We start from the raw sequence: 23,112 nt of genomic DNA on the forward strand, positions 1-23,112 counted from the left end.
TATTGTTTTCATTTTCTTAAAATTTTCATTGAAGCTAAGTTTTGCATTTTCACACAAGAATTTGTCAGCTCTTTTGGTGTGGTTTCTTATATCACCTCAAATTGTATAAAAACAACAGACTTTGGAGATAAACAAACAATAATAATTAATTGAGCCAAAGTTACACCTTGGTAATGGAACTTCCAATGAATGTTGCCACTACTCCTATAACAGACAAAATGCTCGTGTTATGTAAAAAACACAATGTCATAGCACCTGCACTGAGTTCTGTTCAAAGCTCTAATGTTAACTATTTATGAAATTTTGAAAAGGCTACTAAGCTTATCTTAACTTTAGTTTATATATTTGTATGTTCATGTCAATGTTGGCTAAACCATATACAGAGAAGTCAATTAAGTACAATATCAGTATATTATATAACAAAAATTAAAAAAATAAAATATATCAGAGAAATATTGCTTTATGAAAGGTATTTTTAATTCAGTAAAATATATTATTTTCTATGGATGATGGTGAAAAAAAAAATATACATATATATTTGAAAGTCCCTAAACTAAATTTCCCATTCTATTGTGTTATCTAGTTCTCTATGTAATCTTCCATTCTGTTCTGCCCAATTTCCATTTAAATATATCTATAGAGTTACTAATTTCAATAACTTCCATTCTGTTTTTAGTTTTATAATTTTGATTTGATTCTCATTTACAAGTTTCATTGAGCTACTGAAATCCCCCATCTTGTGATCTATTTTTTTAAGATAGTAACGACAATTATTTTTAAGTCTGTGTCTGATAACTCTACTGTTGAATTATCTGTGAGTCTATTTCTATTGTCTGCTTGTTTTTTCCTATCATTTAGTCAAACAAAGACAAGCATTTACCTCTTCCCAAACTATTTTCTTATTGTTTTCTATGTTGTGTTCTTCTCTGTTGTCCTTAATTTTTGCCTAGTTCACTCCTCTCATTCATTTAAACTATGATAATTTATTTATCCCACAAATGAATGAGTATTTTACTTGAAAGCCCATAAAAGATTATTTTTAAAGATTCCTTTCCCAATTCTCTAATGCAAACTATCACCCATTATTCTGCTTCATAACATACTTTATAATTTACTAACATTTATCATAATCTATAAATTATATTCTCATTTTAATTTTTATTGGCTTAATGTCCAATTGCCACACGTTTTATCATGCTTTACATTATCATGTTTTACATTATCATTATCTACTCATTAATATCCTATCATAGATTATCAATATATTTTTCTCTTTTGATATGTTAGTTCACTGGTTAATAAAATAAGACAGAAATAGTCCATTTTTATGTATCTGTATTTTAGTACAATTTTTTCTGTGTCTATATTAATAATGTGAATATTATCATGATTTACACACTGAGATTAAAGGCTTTAAGTATGGACCTTAAGATTCCTAAATTCAGCCGAACACATATAATAAGATGTTATTTTTCTTTAAAATTTTAACAAGTAAGTAATTATCACTACTATCAGAAATGAGGTACTATTAAATTACAATGAGTAGAAAAAGAAGAAGAGGTCATTCATTTTGAAAAAGGTGATTCAATGTTCCTCTTCAGGTTGAAACTGAATTATGTACATAATTAAAATGTGTCTTGATGAGTAAATTATTTCTAAACATTTTCAATGTGTGTCTGTGTATATGTGTGTGTGTGTGTGTGTGTGTGTGTGTGTGTGTGTGTCGGGGGGGACATGTGTCCAACATGAATACATCTGATACATTAATGAGTAAGACAAAAGTGAAATAATATAGACATATGTTGGCATTTTGCTTGGCAATGGCATGAGTGATTTCTTTGCTCAATCAGCTAATAGTTTTCAAATACTGGAAGGATATATCTCAATTTTTGTGCTATTTGTAATTAAATAGCTACAGATACAGTGTACTTTTAAGATTAATCTGTAATACTAATATTTCCTCCATCGATTTCTTAATACTAGACACTCAACAAAACAATAGATCATGCCTTAAATTTTAGCTTTTGTGGATTTCCTTTGTGTAAATACTCCTACCATGGTCGATTTAAAATTATCAAAGGGAGGTTAGTGAATTCTCTTTGAGGTAACAAAAATTCCTATTACATCCTTAGTTCATAATGTCTCAATTTAGTAAGTGAAAATATTGTCCATCATATTAATTAATACCTCTTATTTCATATAAAGCTTAAGCATTCTCCCCCTGTTCCCCTGGAGGACCAGTTGCAGATGGGCCATCTGCTACCTAGGAAAAATGAGGACGTGAAGTCAGCTTCTCTCATTCTTGCTCACCTCCTCCCACACTTACTTATTGCTGTTTCTGACCTTCCCAGGAAACTTTTTGGTTGACTGGTACAATTGTAAAAAAGTTTTTTTGGATCTCTGGGCCTAGCAGAAGTCAAAAATATTTATCTTTCTCACGGACACATTGATAGATCCTTAATAACCTCATTAAGAGGCTATTACTCCCATGACAAGGATGACACATTTTTTTCTTCATATGTCTGGTACCATTCCAAACTTGATTGGTTTCTATTTGTTTTTTGTTTATCTGTGTGTTGTTTGGATAATGCACTTACACAGATTCATTCTGTTGTGGGTATCACCAGGATTTAAAATGGCTTGAACTTTCCCCCTCTCTCTCTCTGTCTCATAACCCACCTCTCTTTCATGGAAAACACCTGTACATATTTTTATCTAGACAAAATCTGAAAGTGAAAGCCAATCCCAACACTAAATTAACTCTTCTTTGCTCTGGCAAACCCATTTTTTATCTTCTGGATTTCTCAGACAGGAGCCAGATTCCATTCTATAGTTCTGGGCTCACTGTGGGAAAGACATATCAAGCTCTTCAAGTTGCCTGAAGAAGCCCCTTGCACTACAATTAAGCTGAGGAGCTGACATGCCCTCCACCTTCTTTTGGGTGAGGGGATGTGTGTGTGTGTGTTTATGTGTGTGTGTCTTATGCATATGCACATGTGGTAATACAGGGACAGCTCTTTCCAAAGAAATCCTCCACACAATATCCTTTGTTACTCTCAGCTCTCTCTACCCTTTAATGTCCTTATAGTGTGTTCAGGAGAACTGTAACTGATTTTTGACAAGATTCTTTATAAATTCTGTGTATGGTCTAGTATTTCCTTTGGAATACACATATATTAGATCTTAGTACTTCAAACAAAATTTGAATTTTAGCTGGTTATTATGCCATAAATGTGGGTAACACCATGATATTTTTCCAATCTACTATCAAAACTGTTCTTATGTCTTTCATTCAAACATACACATACATATATAAACATCTCAGGTACCACATATTCATTATATTAAAAAAAATAGAAGCTACAAATAAATGAAAAAATCATAAACAATGAAATGAAGTACACCCAAAATTAATTTCCCAGGAAAATCTGCTTTATTTTGTGCCCATGCACATAAAAGTATGTACAGATATAGACTCCCTATAATTATTAGTACCTGTGTTCTCCGCCGCCCCTCCTATTCTTGCTTTATACATTGTGCTCCTCATTCCCTCTCAGCAAATACAAACCATTTTAATTTCAATGGCAGTATGTGTTCTAGTTCATGAATATATTAACTTTCCTGAACTAATCCTCTATCATTGAATATTCAGGTGGGGTTTTTATTTCTATGTAAACCACAATACTATAAACAAATTATATGTGTATCATTTATGTTAGTTTCCTTAGAAAGGTATATACTTTTCATTAATCTCTTTTGGTGTTCATTTGCATTTAATAAGTATTAAGCCTTAAACCAAAGGTATACTTTCTAAAGTAGAAATTTAGGTATCAGTTAATGAGAAAAGGATTTATTTGTTCCTTGAGAAATCCTTGTAATTAAGCAATTGCCTGATATTGCTTACTTATAAATCTGAATTAAATAATATATATTATTCATATGATAACCCCGCTTACTTATTAATATTTTGGTAGACAATCTGAAATCAATGACTATTTCTAAAAATATCCATTTCCAATGATCCACAGTAATCCTACATGCTTATGTAAAATTCAGTTATGCTTCCAACACCTGCTAAATTAGGTTAGCACACTTATCTAGCAGTCTCTCTCTGTATTGTATTGGGTCATTATTCTAGATTGTTCCAAAAAATTATCTCCCAGAAGATTATGGAATAAATAAGAAAAGAAACAAAATGGAGGTAATGAGTTATACAATTATTTTAAAAGTTTAGTACAAGTTAAGGAAAGTGTGTCATTTAAAAAAAATACATATTTTGGGTATTATATCATTTTATCCCTTCTAATTCTGAGGATATTCTGCAAAAATTAGAGAAATACAACAATGATGTAGAACTCACATGCTTTTGTTTTTCTGGAATTGCCCATTATGATAACTGACTTGCATAGGAAAAACCTTGCATTAAAATGTAAATGAGGGCTTCCCTGGTGGTGCACTGGTTGGGAGTCTGCCTGCCTTCCAATGCAGGGGACACGGGTTCGTGCCCTGGTCTGGGAAGGTCCCACATGCCGCGGAGCAGCTGGGCCCCTGAGCCTTGGCTGCTGAGCCGGCGTGTCCGGAGCCTGTGCTCCGAGCGGGAGAGGCCAAAGCAGTGAGAGGCCCGCGTACAGCAAAAAAAAAAAAAAAAAGTAAATGAGTTTTAAAGACAGTGATTGCAATAAGGGTGTGAAGCAGGAATTCTCTTACCTAACGTTGTCTCTCTTAGTTACATGCACATATGGTAGTATAGTATTTAAAGATGACTGTTTTAGGCCATAAATGTGTACTTTTGAAAGTAATGATCTAGACTCCTCAATAAATGTGCAAAACTGCAGAATATATTTTATTATCAAAAGTTGGGAATTTAAAAGTTAGACCTAAATTTTTTTAATGTAACTATCTTTAAACGTGATATTTTTCCTTGAGTATGACTTTATTCTCAAGGGAAAGGCCTCTATTAATTCCTGGCTAATGCATTAGAATTCTGCATATATGGCTAATGAGGTTCAGTTTGGGCTGTTTATACCTGTTGAGCACTCTGTCCATATGACGCATCAAGAGAGTAATGGAAATATGGACACTGAACAGGCTGAATTAAGTTATTGAATGAAAATAAACATAATTCTACTAAAAAAGACTGTTTCTCTTTTTGGTTTGCTTAAAACTCTGTAAATAGAACAAAACAACATCAACAAAACTAAAACTGAAATTATTTCTGTTGTTAAAAAACATATATCCCCTGTGATATATGTAGAAAAAAATCAGGTCAAGGAAACTTTAAAAACTACTAATTGAATAATATTTAGAGATGCAGTATTTTACTTAATATTTGAAATCACTGAATGGAACTCTTTGGCATAAACCTTTCATAACATATATTATCGGAGAAAAAAAGTGATCCTGTGCCTTTAATTTCCCTTTCTGAGAGAGGGAAGGCTGCACACCACTGACAGGCTCACTTGTTCCTGTCTTTAATGTGCAATCTGTTTTCTCCAGCGGAGGGCACTCAGTGTATCACAAACTCAAGCATTAGCACCAACAAGCTCTGAGCAACATCAGTCTCTGGAAAGCCTTCTGAATTAGACAAGGCCTGCCTCTCAGCACAGCTACAAAACACTTTAAACCTGACCAGCTAAATGGATAAACCTAGCCTGCATAGCTTTTAAACTGGGGTCTCATACAGCACAGGAGGCCTACTTGCTTGAAGAACTGAAAATCCAGAGGATGATTTGCTTTATCTGGGAATGGCAAAAGCCAGCACAATAAGGAATGCCAGGTATTCTGAAGATTTTCTTTTTCTTTTTCTTTTTTTTCCTCTCTTTTTACAGAGAAGTTGGTTACCTTCGAGATGGGCTGTAGCTCTTTTGCACAGATTGCCAATTACTGCTGATGGGTCTCTGGTGAATTACACAATGATGCTCAGAGCCTAGAGGCCCTCCCCCACCCCCCAACTGCTTCCTTCTCCCTGCCCCCCATCCCACTACGTGCTGATTTTTTTTTTTTCCTATATGTATATATATATTTTTTGTCTGTCCCCTCTGGGGAAGTTTGTATGGGGCTACTAGCTGACATGTGGGATCAGAATGGTGTGAATGACAGCCGCACTGTATCATGAAGGTGGTGGTGGTTTCAACACGTGAGACCAAACAAGAAGAAAGCTGAGAGAGGGGGGAACCGTTTTGGATGACAAAGGATGGGTAAGTGAACTTTTGTTGTTTCCTTCTTAGTAAAGCTGATCCTCTTGGCTTCGTATTCTCAGTCGTGGCATTAGCTGATAAAAGACGGGAAAACAGGCAAAAAGCGGCAGCCTCGGAGTTTGCCAGTTGACTCACTATAGTTGCTATTATATTTTTAGATCATTTTCCTTTTTCTCGTTTTTTTAAACTGTAAATGCATAACATGGATTTAAACAGACTGGAGAAATATTTTTCAGACTGTCTCTTCCGAATGCGTATCCTGGCTTGGGAATTGAGCGTGAGATAAATGTTATGTTTCCTTCTATTTCTTGATAATATTAACCATGCTTGTATTTCTGGTTGCTGTCAGGAAGATTGTTAACACTTTACTGCGTGTGTGTAGGGGTGGGGTCATTACTTTATCAGAGGTCGCACAAGGGCTTGTTTTATCTTTGAAGATGTACCCTGAACACAGCTTCCAAATTTCCAGCAGTCATTTGCCAGTTTTATTTTTTCAAGTGTGACTGGCTCCCCCACCCCCCACCCCTTTTTCCTGTCTGGGAGAGCTGGAATGTATTTCAATGAGTCTGTAGCTGGCAAGAGGACAGAGAGCAAGATCGGGTTTCAAATTTAAAAAAAAAAAAAAAGAAAAAAGAAAAAAAAAACTCTTAACAGTAAAAGAAGTGTTTTTTTGTTTGTTTGTTTTGTTTTTTAAATTAGGGATTTGGCTGATTGCCTCTTGGTTAAAAACGTGAATATTTAAGATTAATAAAGAAACTGCAGCACAAGGTACTTTTTTTTCCCCTCACCGCTAAGAAATAATAAATCTACTGTTGATAGAGGAAAGAAGTCCTTTAACATGCTATGACTTGGAAATGCAGCATAAGTGCCAATAGATTGCAACTTTGCAGGTTTTCTGAAGTTAATGGAGGTTGGGGAGAAAAAAAAGTCGTGAGAAATTTGAACAGGTTGGGATGGGGGGAAATAATAGTCTGCTGTTTCTCTGCTTGTTTATCCTCCAAATTTGCAAAACCAACTGTGTTAAATATATCAGAAAAAAACTAGTGCTACCCAAGATTATTTTGTATTTTATGCAAATATTTAATAAGAATTTGATAGTCATAGCTTTGGAGTGTTCTGTGTTATTAGTAGTTAGGACACTGAGCCTGTGATCACTGAGCAGGAGAGCCTCAGTAGGAATCTCTTCCTGAACGTTGAGAGCATATATGCTTATTAACACATTGAGAGTACCTCCTGCTGTTACTAGTCTTCATACCATGCTTCACTGGCTGTTTATACTGGTCCCAGGGACATTTTTTCAGAGCTCCTATATGGTTATCTCATTATGCAATAAGGATGCAATTTCAAGCAAGGAGAACTTGGGTTACCTTGACAGTTTACTGAAGCTCCTTTGCCAAATCACAGCCTCTTTACTCAACTAAGAAAGATGTACAAGTACAGGGCTTACTAAGATACATTTTTCCCATTACCAGAAGACTTAGTACTCTTCCTTTTAGTACTGGTGTTCAGTAGAGTGACTAGCCAAACACTGATGTTATTAAATGTCGCCATTATGTGATACGATAGGCTCGGTGTTTTTCAGTGTTTGATGCACGTATGAACTCCTGAAACTCAGGAAGTTGTGCTTAGTTCTATGACACTGTGGCGATTTGGAAATCAAGGAAGAAAACATGAAACCTAAATAGCAAACATGCAACACTGAAGAAAATAAAGCTTTAAGTGTCAAATACATTGTTCTTAAATCAACTGTCCCATTACTACACTAGATGAAATGCCCCTGATATTGGTAAGCTGGTGGTGATTTACATTAATAGCTTTACAATGTGCATTTGTCTTCTTTTAATATTGTAGGTTTCCATTTAATTACGCAGCTGAGAGGCATGCGTGTAGTGCTAGTGCTACTTCCTACACTGCTGCTTGTTATGCTCACGGGGGCTCAGAAAGCTTGCCCAAAGAACTGCAGATGTGATGGCAAAATTGTGTACTGTGAGTCTCATGCTTTCACAGATATCCCTGAGAACATTTCTGGAGGATCACAAGGCTTATCATTAAGGTTCAACAGCATTCAGAAACTCAAATCCAATCAGTTTGCCAGCCTTAACCAGCTTATATGGCTTTATCTTGACCATAATTACATTAGCTCAGTGGATGAAGATGCATTTCAAGGGATCCGTAGACTGAAAGAATTAATTCTAAGCTCCAACAAAATTACCTATCTGCACAATAAAACATTTCACCCGGTTCCCAATCTCCGCAGTCTGGACCTCTCCTACAATAAGCTTCAGACATTGCAATCTGAACAATTTAAAGGCCTTCGGAAACTCATCATTTTGCACTTGAGATCTAACTCGTTAAAGACAGTGCCCATCAGAGTTTTTCAAGACTGTCGAAATCTCGACTTTCTGGATTTGGGTTATAATCGTCTTCGAAGCTTGTCCAGAAATGCTTTTGCTGGCCTGTTGAAGTTAAAAGAGCTCCACTTGGAGCACAATCAGTTTTCCAAGATCAACTTTGCTCATTTTCCACGTCTCTTCAACCTCCGCTCAATTTACTTACAATGGAACAGGATTCGCTCCATTAGCCAAGGCTTGACATGGACTTGGAGTTCCTTACACAACTTGGATTTATCAGGGAATGATATCCAAGGGATTGAGCCAGGCACATTTAAATGTTTGCCCAATTTGCAAAAATTGAATTTGGATTCCAACAAGCTTACCAACATCTCACAGGAAACTGTCAATGCGTGGATATCATTAATATCCATCACTTTGTCTGGGAATATGTGGGAATGCAGTCGGAGCATTTGTCCTCTATTTTATTGGCTTAAGAATTTTAAAGGAAATAAGGAAAGCACCATGATATGTGCAGGACCTAAGCATATCCAAGGTGAAAAGGTTAGTGATGCAGTGGAAACATATAATATCTGTTCTGAAGTCCAGGTGGTCAACACAGAAAAATCACAGCTTGTGCCCCAAACTCCCCAGAAGCCTTTAATTATCCCTAAACCGACAACCTCAAAATCTGACCCCAGCCAGTCCACTCTTGAAACACCAAGCCCTTCCCCAGGGTTTCAGATTCCTGGCACAGAGCAAGAGTATGAGCATGTTTCATTTCACAAAATTATTGCAGGGAGCGTGGCTCTCTTTCTTTCGGTGGCCATGATCCTCTTGGTAATCTATGTGTCTTGGAAACGCTACCCAGCCAGCATGAAACAACTTCAGCAACATTCTATTATGAAGAGGCGGCGGAAAAAGACCAGAGAGTCTGAAAGACAAATGAATTCCCCTTTACAGGAGTATTATGTGGACTACAAGCCTACAAACTCTGAGACCATGGATATATCGGTAAATGGATCTGGGCCCTGCACATATACCATCTCTGGCTCCAGGGAATGTGAGGTATGAACCATGATCCTCCTAAAAGCGTTTCTACTGTGGGAAAGGAGAGGTAAATGTTTGAAGCTCTAGAGGTATCTCTAATCACTAGAAAGAGTAATGACCCTTTTGCTTTTGGGTTTTGCTCAGTGTGAAAGGTTACTTAATTAAATTACAACCACCAGGAAATTGACTGCTTTTTTTTTTTTTCCTTAAATGGTTGAAACTTGAAGGAAGTTCATTCAAGGATGATATTAAGTTGGAATAAAGCACTATGTTAAAACATCTGTTTTTCAACAGTTTGTATACAGGGGTTGGACTTACAAACACACATACACACAAAACTCTTTTCATCCTAAAATTTATGTCTGGTTCTTGTTGTTTGACTTTTGTAATCAAGTAAAGATGGAGGGGCCAGCTTAATTTAAAAACAAAGTGACTTTACCAAAATTCCAGGAAGTAATGAAGATTTAAACCAAAGAGCAATTTACCCAAGGGTTGATTTTGTTGTACATTTTTTAGTTTTAATTAAAGCATGCAGCAGGGATCTCATAGGGATAACTGTTTCTGTGTTACTTGCCATTTAGTTATTATACCAGCATAGAGAATGTCAGGCCTATTGTGTAATTGTATTAAGGCGTTTAAAGATGTGTTTTTTCCTCCGTTCCTTCCTTCCTACCTTCCTGCCTTCCTTCCCTTATTTCTCCCTTCCTTTCTTTCTTTTCTTCCTTCCTCCTTTACTTTCCTTTTTACTTTTTGTTTTTTTATTACTGAACATAGATCACTTTTCAAAAGTTTTCTTAAGTGCTGGCTTTATGTATGTAATCAGAATGAAACTTAAATTCTACATTTTGGCTTTGTCCCTGGTAACTAAAATCAGGTCATGATGTTGTGGATGATTTAGCAATAACATAATGACAAACATAACAGGGACTGTTTGTCAGTGTTGCTGTCATCCCCAAAGACATAATGTGTATTCTTGTTAAACTAATCCAAAACTAAATGATGCAAATAGTTATAAATAAAAAGAGAGAGATTTGGGTTCTGAGTATTTTCCCTTTCTGTAACAATCACCTCAAATGAAGGCATTTCATGTTATACTATTTTCATTTTCATGAGAATAAGTTTGGATCAGTGTCTGATTATTTAATTTTAAAGGTCATATATAGGAATGTGTTTATGAGTAGGAAAATGGTCACAGATTTCCAACTTGTTAATAAGTAATACTGGATGCAAATTATTCTTCACTTGGTAAAGTTGATCAAAAAGTGCAAAGACTGTGACTGCCTAGGCCTTGTTACAAGAATAAATTAGTAAAGAGAGGTAAAGTTCTGGCTCTGCGTCATCTTAGTATCCAATTTTACATGACTGCTTTTTCGAAAGAAAGTTTTAATGACAATTTAAAGACTTTGCCCTTTTTAATACTAGTTATAAGAGTTGAAAAATATAAATTGCTCTTTGATAATATATTCCCAAATCTTTCCATAATCCTAAACGCAGATGCTAATGAAAATGTTTTCAGACAAAGCACTGAGTCTGAAGTAATCTCCAGCTCAGTGTAATTTGGAATATGGAGCCATTCTTCGCAGAGTTCATTTTCTCCTCTTTTTTTTGATTGAAAATAAGAAAAGTAATCCCAGACAAATTCCTGAAAGAAAGCTGTATGAATAATTGCCCTTAAAAATTAAAGAGAATAAAAAAATTTATATAAAAGTCTAACAAGGATTGATGTTTCTATTGCAGGCTGACATTTATATAATATTTGTGAATATTAGTAAAACAAGTTCATCCTGCTTTATTCTAGATTTGTCTTCTATTTTGAGATCTTCTTAAAAACTAGTAATATAAAAAGAAAAGGAAAATCCAGTCCCATTCATTCATTTTCTCTTAACGTTTATATTAGAATGGTGATTTTTATTTGTAAGAATCACCAAGAAATATTCTTAAAGAGCTAGCACTTCAGAACAAGTGGTTCTAAAACTTTTCCAGAGATCTTAAATTCCAGAGATTATCCTTTAAAGACCATAGGCATTACCATGATAGAAACAAAATAAAAACATATTTCATTCTGTAAAAAAGTGTTTAAAAATACATTTTGATATTATATGTGTTCTGTAGAGTGATGTTTATGGTCCTGAAATTGCAGTGACATTGTTGGGGTTGGGTGTGGTGTTACAGCATTAAGTAATGAAAAAATTAATTAAATGTTATAATGAAGCTGTTGAGTTGAAATGGTAGCCCTACTCAAGTAGTCAAACTCTCCATGCCCTAAAAAGTAGAAAATGGTTGGCTATACATCTGAGATCATTAACTCCACTTCTGAGTGCTCGGGGTCCAATAAAGCTATGGGTTAAATGAATATTAACTTGTTTTGAAACACAAATACACAGAAACAAAGTGTAGCTGCCACTCCTCCTTTTTGTCAATGTAATCAATGTTCAGTGTATTACAGTTACAGATAGAAGTAAGAAATAAGGAAAAGTAGATTCTTAGAAATTGTTATGAAAACAATAATTTTCCCTTACTTCTTTGTCACCCCAGAGTCAAATTTCTCTTGTTGAGAAAACTTCTCTACAAAATGAAGCCAAAAGAGAGAATCGATTTGCCCAAGTTTATGACTTTTTAGGACAGTGGAGGTATGCAGAGTTTAGGTCTGGTGGTGTTTTGAGAAACCTCACGTATCAATAGCTTAGAAAAATAGTGAACCATTAATATATTTATAATACATTTTTGTGAGGTAGGTTTTTTATTCAAAACATCCAACTCTACCCAATAAAGCCATAAATATTTAACTAGAAAACTTAGCACCAAATGCTAATTTTCTAAGATAGTGCCTTGAAAAAAATTACATTAAATTGAAAATTTCACTTATATTGTTGATGTTACCTTCAATTATCATAATCTAAATATAGTTAAAATATTCATTTTGTCTATTTCCTTTGAGAAGAAAATAAAAATATTAACAGTCTTCCTTAGAATAATGTCTGTGAGCCACCACACACATCTAGCATGCAATTTATAAAGTAAATAATTTTGGCTCTGATCTTTATAAATTTAAAATTTTAAAGTTCCAAGTGCACATTATATGATAATAATCTGAAGGAGAATATCATAATAATTTAGGCAGTAAAACTTTCTTATATCTATAAAAGAGGGATAGAGTAGATAGCTATGAATAATTAATATGATATATGGCACAACTCCAATAGATAGATACATTTCAGTCATACTTTGAGTGGATCAGTGTGCTTGGTTGAACTGAATCATTTAATTTGTTCTCAATATGTGCTCAGAGAAGAGAACTTAAAACCAAAAGGATACAGCTTTGTCTAAAACTTAGTGCCACTGACAGAGAAAATTGCAAATACTTACTTCTGAAAATAGCTTGTGAAACTTTGGATAGCTTTAGCTCATAAAAAATTATAAGAATTATAAAGTTACTTCATTTTGCATAACAAATTTTTACTTAAAGATTATACAAAACAAAATTTTGAATACCTGGTTCTTCTAGGATATGTTTTATCAGCTGAAAATAGCAAGGACTTTTATAAAATTAGTAATTGTGAATATAAGCCAGGAGAGTTTGCCTTTTGAATTAAAAAAAATTGAAATTGGTAAAACCTTAACATGAATGAAAGTGGTCTCTAAAAAGATCCTGTGTTCAGAGTGTTTTAAAGAAGAAGTAATTAAAATATAAAGTTTAATGATCCCATAATGCTAATAGTGCTGTCATTAGGGAAATGGGAATATAGGTGACCCTAAGGTACATATTTTTCAAATATTTAGTATTTTGGTTACACTCTTCAAAGTCAAGTAAAATAAAAATAAATTGGTTGTCATTTAGGGCTTATATTATTTCTTTCACTGCTGTGCAGTGGGTGGTATAGACCATTTCTAACAACTTATATTTATTGAAGGTATTAGGTCATATCCAAACTACTGATTTAAAGGGGAATATTAACTTCTTTCTACACTGTAGAAATTGACATTTTGAAGTATACTGAATGAATTTCCAATAACTAAAAATCATAATATACTCAAAGAGGATTCTAAGTGAAGCAGGCCCAGTATCATTGGGTTTAATACACTTTACTAATATAAAGCTGTAGAAAACAAAGTTAATTTTGGTGGCTGACTACTACTGTGTCATATTAAAATGTTACAAAATTGAAACTATACTTTGTGTATTTAAAGGAAGTCTATTTATGCTTGTGTGTGTGTGTGTGTGTGTACGTATATGTGTGTGTTTGTATTATGTAAGCATATGTGCTCATATAGAGAAATAGAGGGAAAATATAAGTATATTTTGTTCATTTTGAACACTTGAAATACTAATAATAAAATGTTGGGTCATGGTTACTGGAATTTGTTACTTAGGAAAATGCTTCTTAAGAATAAATGTTTAATCATCTCTAAAATTATATGTATCTTATGTCTAGATAGTCTAGCGTTCGTTTTTGAAAAAACAGAATTTATACTACACATTACCATTTTTGCTGTGACTTTGGGTGAGTCATTTCATTTCTCTGTGAACCATCATTGAATGAGTGTAATTCAACTAGTGCAATATATCCCAACTCAAATCATTCCTCAGAATAGTCAACTTTGGAAAATCTTAGTGGTCATTCCCAGGACTACAAAAGCAAGATGGGATGTGGAGGAAAAACTGAGCTATTTATATTCATTGTCAATGAGGAGAGAGAGAACTTCTTGAGTTACTAAAACACGACATGCTCAGGTGAAAAGCCATGCAATGTCTTTATGTTTGAAGGCAAAATATATTACACACATGCACACATGTGAGCGCACACACACACTTATATGTCTTCAAAATTCTTCCAAATAACTAGTTATTTTGAAAGCATTTAAAATATGACTTTAAAAAATCTATGGTCTAAATTTGATCCAACTAAATTTCATTCATGAATACAATTTTTATTAGTCTTCAGATAGTACTGGTGAAGAGTGACAGCTGCCAAGAAGGCCCAGCATGGCTAATTTAGGACAGGTTTTAAACTGACAATAAACAGTTCAATTCCTTTTTCTAGATTTAGCTCGTATTAGCATCTCATGAACAAGTTTTTAATAATTGGTTGCTCTCTAAATCCCCAAGTTGAGAAGTCTGACTCTTAGGAATGGATAGCTTTTGACACACCCCAGTAATCTTTAGATGATTCCAGAATTTTTCATCCTGTGACTTTTCTATATTCAGTAAAATCTAGTAATTCTAGTTCTCAATAATTACATTTATAGATAGCTCTATGCTTTGGAAGTTGCTTGGGAATATTAGCATTGGGTACTTGGTGACTCATCAGAATTTTCATGTCTCTAGAGTTTCATGAATCACTAAATCAAAGTGAAACACTAGCAACCTGTATATCACCAGTTTTGAAGTTTTGAAAAATTTACTCTGTCTTTTGATCAGTGAAAAGCATAAAAGAGATGCCAAATATGTTTTAAAAATTAAAACTGCTGTTTATATTACCCAAAAAACTACCATTCATTGAGTCAGTTTAATAATATCTCAATATTCTTAAAATGAAAGAGAAATTGTGAGGGTATTTTTCTCATGCACTCCGTAAGCCATTAAAATGTTAACTGTTAGTTAAGGAAGATTGAGAAAAAGCACAGTATTTCCTATGATATCAGAATCACTGGCTTTTTAATAAACTGCTTTAATATGCTTGAAACTGCTCTATAGGTGTAAAGGATGTGAGTTATACTCCTGCTAAGTGGTTTAAAAATAATGCTTCCACCATCAAGAGAAATTAGGGTCCTTTAAAAGTAAGACATTTGACTTTAAGTCAAATCTTACACATTATAATACTTGTAAAGTTTGGGAATGAAATGACAGCAAAGCAAATACACATTAATAAAAGGTTAAAGTAAGGGTGAGAATATAAAATTTTCAGAAAAAATCATGTCCAAAAATTATGAACAACCTTGACTAAAAAAAAAAAAAAATTGAATAAAACTGATGCCTCGATATCAGATAAACAATAAACATGTGCATAACTAAATAAGATTATGATATTTAGCATTACTGTCTGTACATGGAAATGAGATATCTTTTAATATTATATAAATGGTATTCTTAAACATACATAAAAAAGTAACTTTGAAATATAATTACATTTAAACAACCATGTACAATTAAACACCCGTATATCCCACATAAATATTTCTGAAATACTGAAATATATGTTGTAAACAGATAGTAGATTAATATATATTATAGTTTTGAATAAACCCCATTCTTTACTAACTTGACCAGTCCCCATAAATTGACTCAAATATAAACATTTGGAGGAAACATTAAAAAATTTAATGGCATCAAAATAACTTTATGTTTCTTTTCTCATTGCCTCAATGTATCATGATGGTTTTCTGAATTTTTGGACATCCACACAGCTTCTCTCTCCTTTATTTCAGTCTTTCATATATTCACTGAATTCTCAGACTTTAGAGTTAGGGGTAAAGATGTAATAATTAAACCTAGCAAGAAGGGTCATCTCTTCTGATTTTCCTTTTATTTAAAAAAAAAATGTAAAGTCTTCTAGTAGAAAAAAGTAAGGTACAATAAACATGTTTGTCACTTTGATTTTTAAAAGAGAAGTTTAAAGAAAGAGTAACTATAATATCAAAACAAAACTTCCTAAACAAATTTATAATTATCATTTTTATCTACTATTTCAGTTGTTAGGATCTTCAAATCTCATTGAATTATAAAAACTAAAAAATGTATTAGGTTTTACAATATATTTGAATTTTTGAAACAGACAAGCTAAAATGAGTATAGATGGATTTTTTTAAGAAAACTCACTGTTTTTTAGCATCTCAGTAGGCAAATGTATTCCAGAACAGAAATATATAATGTTATGAATTGATTCCATTTTGAGGTTATTTTTAATGTTAGAGCAAAACCATATAGACACTAATTTTGGAATACCAAATGATACAAAGAGGGAAAATGCTTGAAATCGTTTTATTTTGGAAAGTCAATACTACTTAATTCATCTTCACTGTATGTTTTCATTTTAAAAGATAATGATTGCTGTTTTGCTGCCTTCTTTTAAAATTAAATATCATCAGATAAATCATTGAAATTATACTGATTTTATTAAAAGAAACAAACAAGAAACAATCTTTGGGTATAAATTCTATGCTTGCTTTTTCAATTCCTCCTTCCTCCCTCAAGTCACATTTACTGAAAGTTTTTTTTTTTCATTTTCTGCTGCAGATCTAATTATTTCCTGTGCTAGGAATTATTAAAAGTTGATTTCTTGTTTCCTTTAACCGATTCCTATTAAATACATTTATGTGCAAATGAAGCCTTGAAAATATTGGTTGTTTGTTTCAGCATAAAGTTGATCATGATGGATTTCACTATTCGATATTTATTATTTTAAATCGAGACCAGCTATTGTTAAATATTCCTAATAAGACTAAAAAAAAGAAAATAATAGAAATATAAGTTAATTATGTCTGAATCTTTTTTGGTATAGTCTCCATAGATGAAATATTGTTATTTTCTTCTGTGTTTATAGGTCTGAAAAAGTAATAGCAGGGAGGTCAGCCTTAAAGTACTTTAGGTTGATAGTCAAACCACAACATGGACCAAAATTGCATTTATCCAGTGGTTAGATCAAGGGGTGAAAAAGAGGTCTCAGAGATTTGCTTTACTTTTGTAATACTGGACAAGTAAATATATATCTGACCTTTCTGTGATATAATTTTTCCATCTATTGAACTCGTATAATAACTTTCCAACTAACTTGTTGAAATGATTAATGAGCCTATTCGGAAACCACTCTGAACTCCTCCATAAAAAAGTTTCAGTGTATATATAAATTATTACTAGCCATAAGCCCTACTGTCGAATGAAAAATGCAAAATACAATGTGGCTGTATTATTTTCATTGTTATTATTAGTTATAATGATGGTTATAATACTCCCTGATGTAGAAACAAGTGTTGTGGTTACATTTTTCATAAAGTGAATAATAAACCTGAATTTTCAGTCCCTTGTCTGAGCTGTAATTTAGTTTGGGTACCAGACACACTGATATTTAAATAGTACCTCAGGGTTTGTAAAATACTTCCTTGGCTGAATACTTTTTCATGTTTCAAAGAAAGCAGCATTTACAATTATTTTGTTGGTATTAATTCTAAAGAAGAAATGGGTTATAGAAACAACTTATAAGTTTCCAATCTGATCAAGTATTGCCCTTCAGCTCATTTTCTTATCAAATGGAGGCAGTTTTAATTTCCCCAAAGTGTTTATGCATGACAAGTGGGAATTTTCAAATAATACGTAGGGTATTCTTATTGAATAAGTTAATATGTGATTTTAAGAACCGGATATTTATCTAGTGTATATGTATATACATACACACACACATATATTTAATGCTTTGATGTGAATAGTATTTTGGTTGAATATAATATGAGCTCTTATTTTTGCATAAATATATGGTTATGTAATTCCTATTATTTATGATATACTTAAAAATGAAATACATTTAAATTTTCACATGGACTATTATCGTGTGCTGTAAAATAGAGGGCACCACTGGTACAAGTCCTTTACAAAAACAAGCAGGCTGTAGATAAAGAAAAATGCTAGCATTGCTAGAGAAGACAGTAAGTTGTTTTCTTTGTGATTGGAAAGGCAGAATTATTCCAAATTGGAAATTCTGCCAGTTGATGAATGTTTCTTCCAATTATGTATTCTAGAATTAGGGAAGTAACCACATAATGGGGTCACAGATGCACTGGACCCACTGTGAAATGGATCTGAACCAAAACTCCATTGATTTCATGAGCCTCTACTCTGACCAAGGGACCACAATGATGTTTTGGATCTCCAGGATTAGTGTCCCTTCAGAGTTGATGTCCCCAGTAATCCACAAAAGTCTGATTACTTCACTTTCCCCAATGCACAGTCACCTTGGTAAATAGCTGTATGTAAATGTATTGTGATTCAAGTTAGACATCTGTCCACTTGACCTAGCAGTCTTCCACTTATACAGACTAAGAATTTAGTAGACTGCTCCTGTACTTTTTTCAAAGGACACCATAGTTAAACAGACAACATCATAGGTGTCTTTTGAATCAAACTACATTGATTACTACTTTAACTCTACTGTCCCATATGGTAACCATGCCCATCTTGTCTTGGCACTAGACCTGTGCCACCCAAGAATCTCAATTTTCACATTGCATTTAGGGATGCCAATTCAGTGGTAGCTGTTCCCACTGTAATTTCTGTCCTGCAGTGAAGAGTGACAAGAGAGACATTAACCCTGAACTTACTTTTTTCAATCTCTTTCCCCTCTCCAGTTGCCAGGCTGTCAATCAATTTTATCATCTTGGAATATGGTCCACAGTATTCTAACCAGATTTTCTTTAGTTTTTGAGAATTACTGCTTAGACTCCAATCTAGAAATGTAAAAGAAAAGAGAATATAAAATGTAAATATAAAATTCTGACTTTTTGCAATTCATAATTCTTTGAGCTCTCTATCCACTCATGGTCTATCTATCTTTTCTCAAATGATTAGAGGATAAGAGATGATTTTAAATGAATATTCCAACTATTTCCTCTTTAATTTTGGCATAACACCTTCCTTGAGAATGTGCATACAGTTTTCCTCCAAAACATGAAGATTGGCAAGGATCATTGGCCTAGAAAGAAGATAGCATCCATTCTCTTTCTCATTGTGTTTGTTAGTGAGAATTAATTGGAACATGGTCATCAATTGTGTAAGCAAATATACTATTTTATTAATGTTGTCAAACTATTATTATTCTATTGATAGTAAACAAAGAGATAATCTTATTCTAAAATATGAACAAGTATAATTTTGTGGATTAACCTGACATGTTCTTATTTTTTTTATTTTCTAATTTTAAATGAATGCTTTGTTTAGGAAATGTTGAAAATATGAGATTATTTACAAAAATAAGCAAGAAATTATCAAAAAAATCCCACTACGCAGGGATAATACTTTAAATACTCTGCTACATTTACATCTAATAATATGCACAGATATGTGTATGTGGGTGTTTATACAATTAATTTAGCATTGAAAACTGTAGCATAGATTACATAAAGTATACTGTTACTTTAAAATTAACATTTTGTGATGAATAGAGTCACTTTTAAAAATACTATTTTTGAAATTACATCCCTAAAGTGTCATATTTTACTTACACTTCCCTTTTTTGTTGAACATTTATGATGTTTTTTTGCACGTTATAAATATTTCTTCAATGGCTTCCTCATCTAGATAGATTCCTAGAAGATAAAATTCATAGCCAAAAGAATGAAAACGTTAAATTTAACTCATGTCACCAAATTACTCTCTCAAAAATATATACCTATTTGTATTACCACATGAACTGTACAAGAGTTATTTTCCCACATATACACCAACATTATTTATCTCTTTTTTAAGAAGTTGGCAATTTTTTTAGTGTTTAATATTTATGTCTTTAGGCTGTAGAATTTTTTTTCTGTGTATTTTGTGTTATTGGATTTCTTATTTTGAAATATGGTATATAAATAGTCCGTGGTGTCAACAATAATACTAGTTTTCATTATGTATTTTTACATTGCTTTTATTTTTAGAAAGACCTTTTCCATCCTGCAAGGAAACATTTACTATGTTTTGATCACTCCTTCAATAATTTTATTTTTATATTTATTTCTTTAATCTACCTACAATATCCTTTAGTATATCACATGAAACATGGAACTAATTTGTTTTTTATCACTAAAGAATTATGACAAATGTGTTTTACCATTTTAATGTAGAATTTTCATATATTTGCATCATTTTTGTGTTTTCTATCTTCTTCCCATGGGTTCATTCTCTATTCTTATATCAGAATCATATGTTTACATTTTTATAGTTTTTAAGTATATTTTTAAATTTTTATAAGTGTGTCTTTACTCCTGCTGCTAAATTCCACATATATATTTTTAATTGTCTTGTTCATTCATCACTGTTTTTATTTGAAATAAAATTTCGCATCTTTCTCTCTTTGTCTCTTTTTTTCTGGTGCTCACACATACAACATACACACATACACAATATTTTGACTGGGATTATGTGGATTGATTAATTCATTTGGAAATAATTGAAATATCTACAGTTATCAAAAAGAAATGCTATAAATGTTATGGCATAAAAATGGCATAGAGTTCCATTTATATTATCTATTTCTTATGTCCTCGATAAACATGAGCTGATTTGCTTTTTATTATGATTCTAATATGTATATAAACACACACACACACACACACACACACACACATATATATATATATGCATGTATAATTATTATCAATATTTTGACCAAGTCCTTAATTTCAGTAGATTGTTATTTTTTTTGAAATTTCTGGTTCAAAAATAATTTTGTAAAGAAAAAAATGTATTAGCTTTCTAATAGCTACATTTCTTATTTACTTATTTTTCTATATTGTATTGTCTGAATCTTCTAGAATAATGTTACACAATTATGGTGATCTGGAGCAAAATTTTTTTTCTAATTGTGACACAGACTGTCTCCTGTGTTTTTGTACATTTTTTTATTCATTCACTTATTTATTCAACAAAAATGTATTGTATACCTACATTAGTATCTGTTAACACTGGGCTCAGTGCTGTGTTTACAGTAGTGGATAAAATACTTTGTTTTAGGTAAAAATTTATTTATCACATTTTTCATACCTATAGTCTCATTTATAAAATACACATTTATCAGGATGGACGTTAAGTATTACTTAGTGACTTTTTGGCACTTCGTTTTTCTCTTTTTATGAGTTCTGTATTTTTTCCCCACCTTTTAGTTATTCATTTTATGAATTACATACTTTTATTTCCTAATGTTAAAAGTTATTTGCAATTCTGGAATACATTATGGCTGTTTCTTTCATAATATATTTCCTAGATCAGTTCTCATTGTGTCTACTTTTGTTTGCAATTTTTAAATCTCTCTTAACTAATAAGGGAACTCAAAGTTATGCTCTCTTTATCAGTTGTCACATTTATTATCTTTTTTCTAGCTCTGAAATGGTTAAAATAATATGGACATGATCTTTTCCTTGAAATTTATAAAATATTCCCCAAAAACTGCCTTCATGCTTCTCTTTTTGGATATAATACTGAGAAAATGGTACAAATTTTTATCCAGTTTTTTTTTTTTGCCTTTTTGTGCCCTTGAATCAGAATGTTGAATTAGATTTCTTAGAAAAAATACTCATTTCATTGAAAATGTAACATATATAATGATTTATATAATAATTACATTTTCTTAAACATCTTCTCTAGTCATGTATTTGTTCATTCAGTCTCTGTGGACCACTATACTAGAAACTGTAAATGAGGCAGTTGAGTTTCTTCAATCCATATTCTAATAATCCAGAATAAAGTCATTAAAGTATTAGATGTACTTTTTTAAATTCCTTAATGATGTATAACTTCTCTAGTTGTACTTTTTTGTATTTTAGTTTTGTTAATTTATTCTTGTTCATAATTGCTGAAGGTTTTCAGATTTACTGTTTTCTTAAAGGAACTTGAGCAGCATTACCTTCAAACTACAGGAAATTATATCAATGTTTTACTTCCCATGGTATAATATCATCTATATATGAATGAATCCCTCCACCAATACTATCTGACATTCTAAGTTATTTTACCTTATCATTCTTATCTTACATTTCACTGCCTTATATAGCCAAATTATTTCTTTAATCCATAAGGGGTTGGCAACATATTTCTGGAAAGGACCAGATAGTAAATATTTTAGACTTTGTGGGCTATATGGTCTCTGTCACAACTACTTTACCCTGCCATTGTAGCATGAAAGCAACCATAGAAAATATATAAAAGAAGAACACATCTGTATCCCAATAAAACCTTTTTTGCAAAAAACAGGCAGCAGCTGGATTTGGCTCATGTCTTATAATTTGCTGACTCCTAATCTAGATCATTTTAAACATGCCTGGGTCTTAACACTCAAAAATAAACAGCATATACTTTTCTCCTAACCTGATACCTTCTTCTACTACTGCCCTATCTTAGTCCTCTCCTTCATAGAAAATCTTGTCATAAGATTCTGTCCCAGTCTATATTTCCTCATCAATCTCTCAATTCTTCAACCCACTACAATCTGTCATCAGAACTTATCAAGCCATAGAAAGAGCTCTTGCTAAATTTGCCACTGACTTCATTATCACTAAATTCTATGCCCTTATTAAAATTCTTTGCTTCACTATGATATCTCAGTAACATTCAACACTGGGTCTTTTCTTCCTTCTTTAAATGTTTTCCTTTCCAGAATTCTGTAATCAGATCATTTCCTCTTCATTCCAACATATCCTTTTCCATTTCCTTTGTAAGCTCAACCTGAATATTATGTTTCGCTAAGGCTCTTTCCTTGCATCTCCTCTTATACCACTATATTCTCTCTCTCTCTGTCTCAATAATCACATTTACATATGCAGCATGCATTACCATTTACTTACTAACAATA

At 32.5% G+C, this 23,112-nt stretch overlaps 1 protein-coding gene across 1 annotated transcript in view; it reads left to right on the forward strand.

Annotated features, from left to right (window-relative positions):
- Positions 1–5,673: 5,673 nt before the first annotated feature.
- The window catches only part of LRRTM4 (leucine rich repeat transmembrane neuronal 4), an 850,841-nt gene continuing 833,402 nt past the window's right edge, over positions 5,674–23,112 (forward strand). The window contains exons 1-2 of the mRNA XM_060027735.1: positions 5,674–6,197; positions 8,049–9,595. Of these exons, the coding sequence (XP_059883718.1) occupies positions 6,194–6,197; positions 8,049–9,595 (1,551 nt within the window). The 5' untranslated portion in view covers positions 5,674–6,193. The remainder of the gene's footprint in view (positions 6,198–8,048; positions 9,596–23,112) is intronic.

Source organism: Delphinus delphis, chromosome 12 (genome assembly GCF_949987515.2).
Source record: "Delphinus delphis chromosome 12, mDelDel1.2, whole genome shotgun sequence".
In the NCBI taxonomy this organism is placed as follows: Eukaryota; Metazoa; Chordata; class Mammalia; order Artiodactyla; family Delphinidae; genus Delphinus; species Delphinus delphis.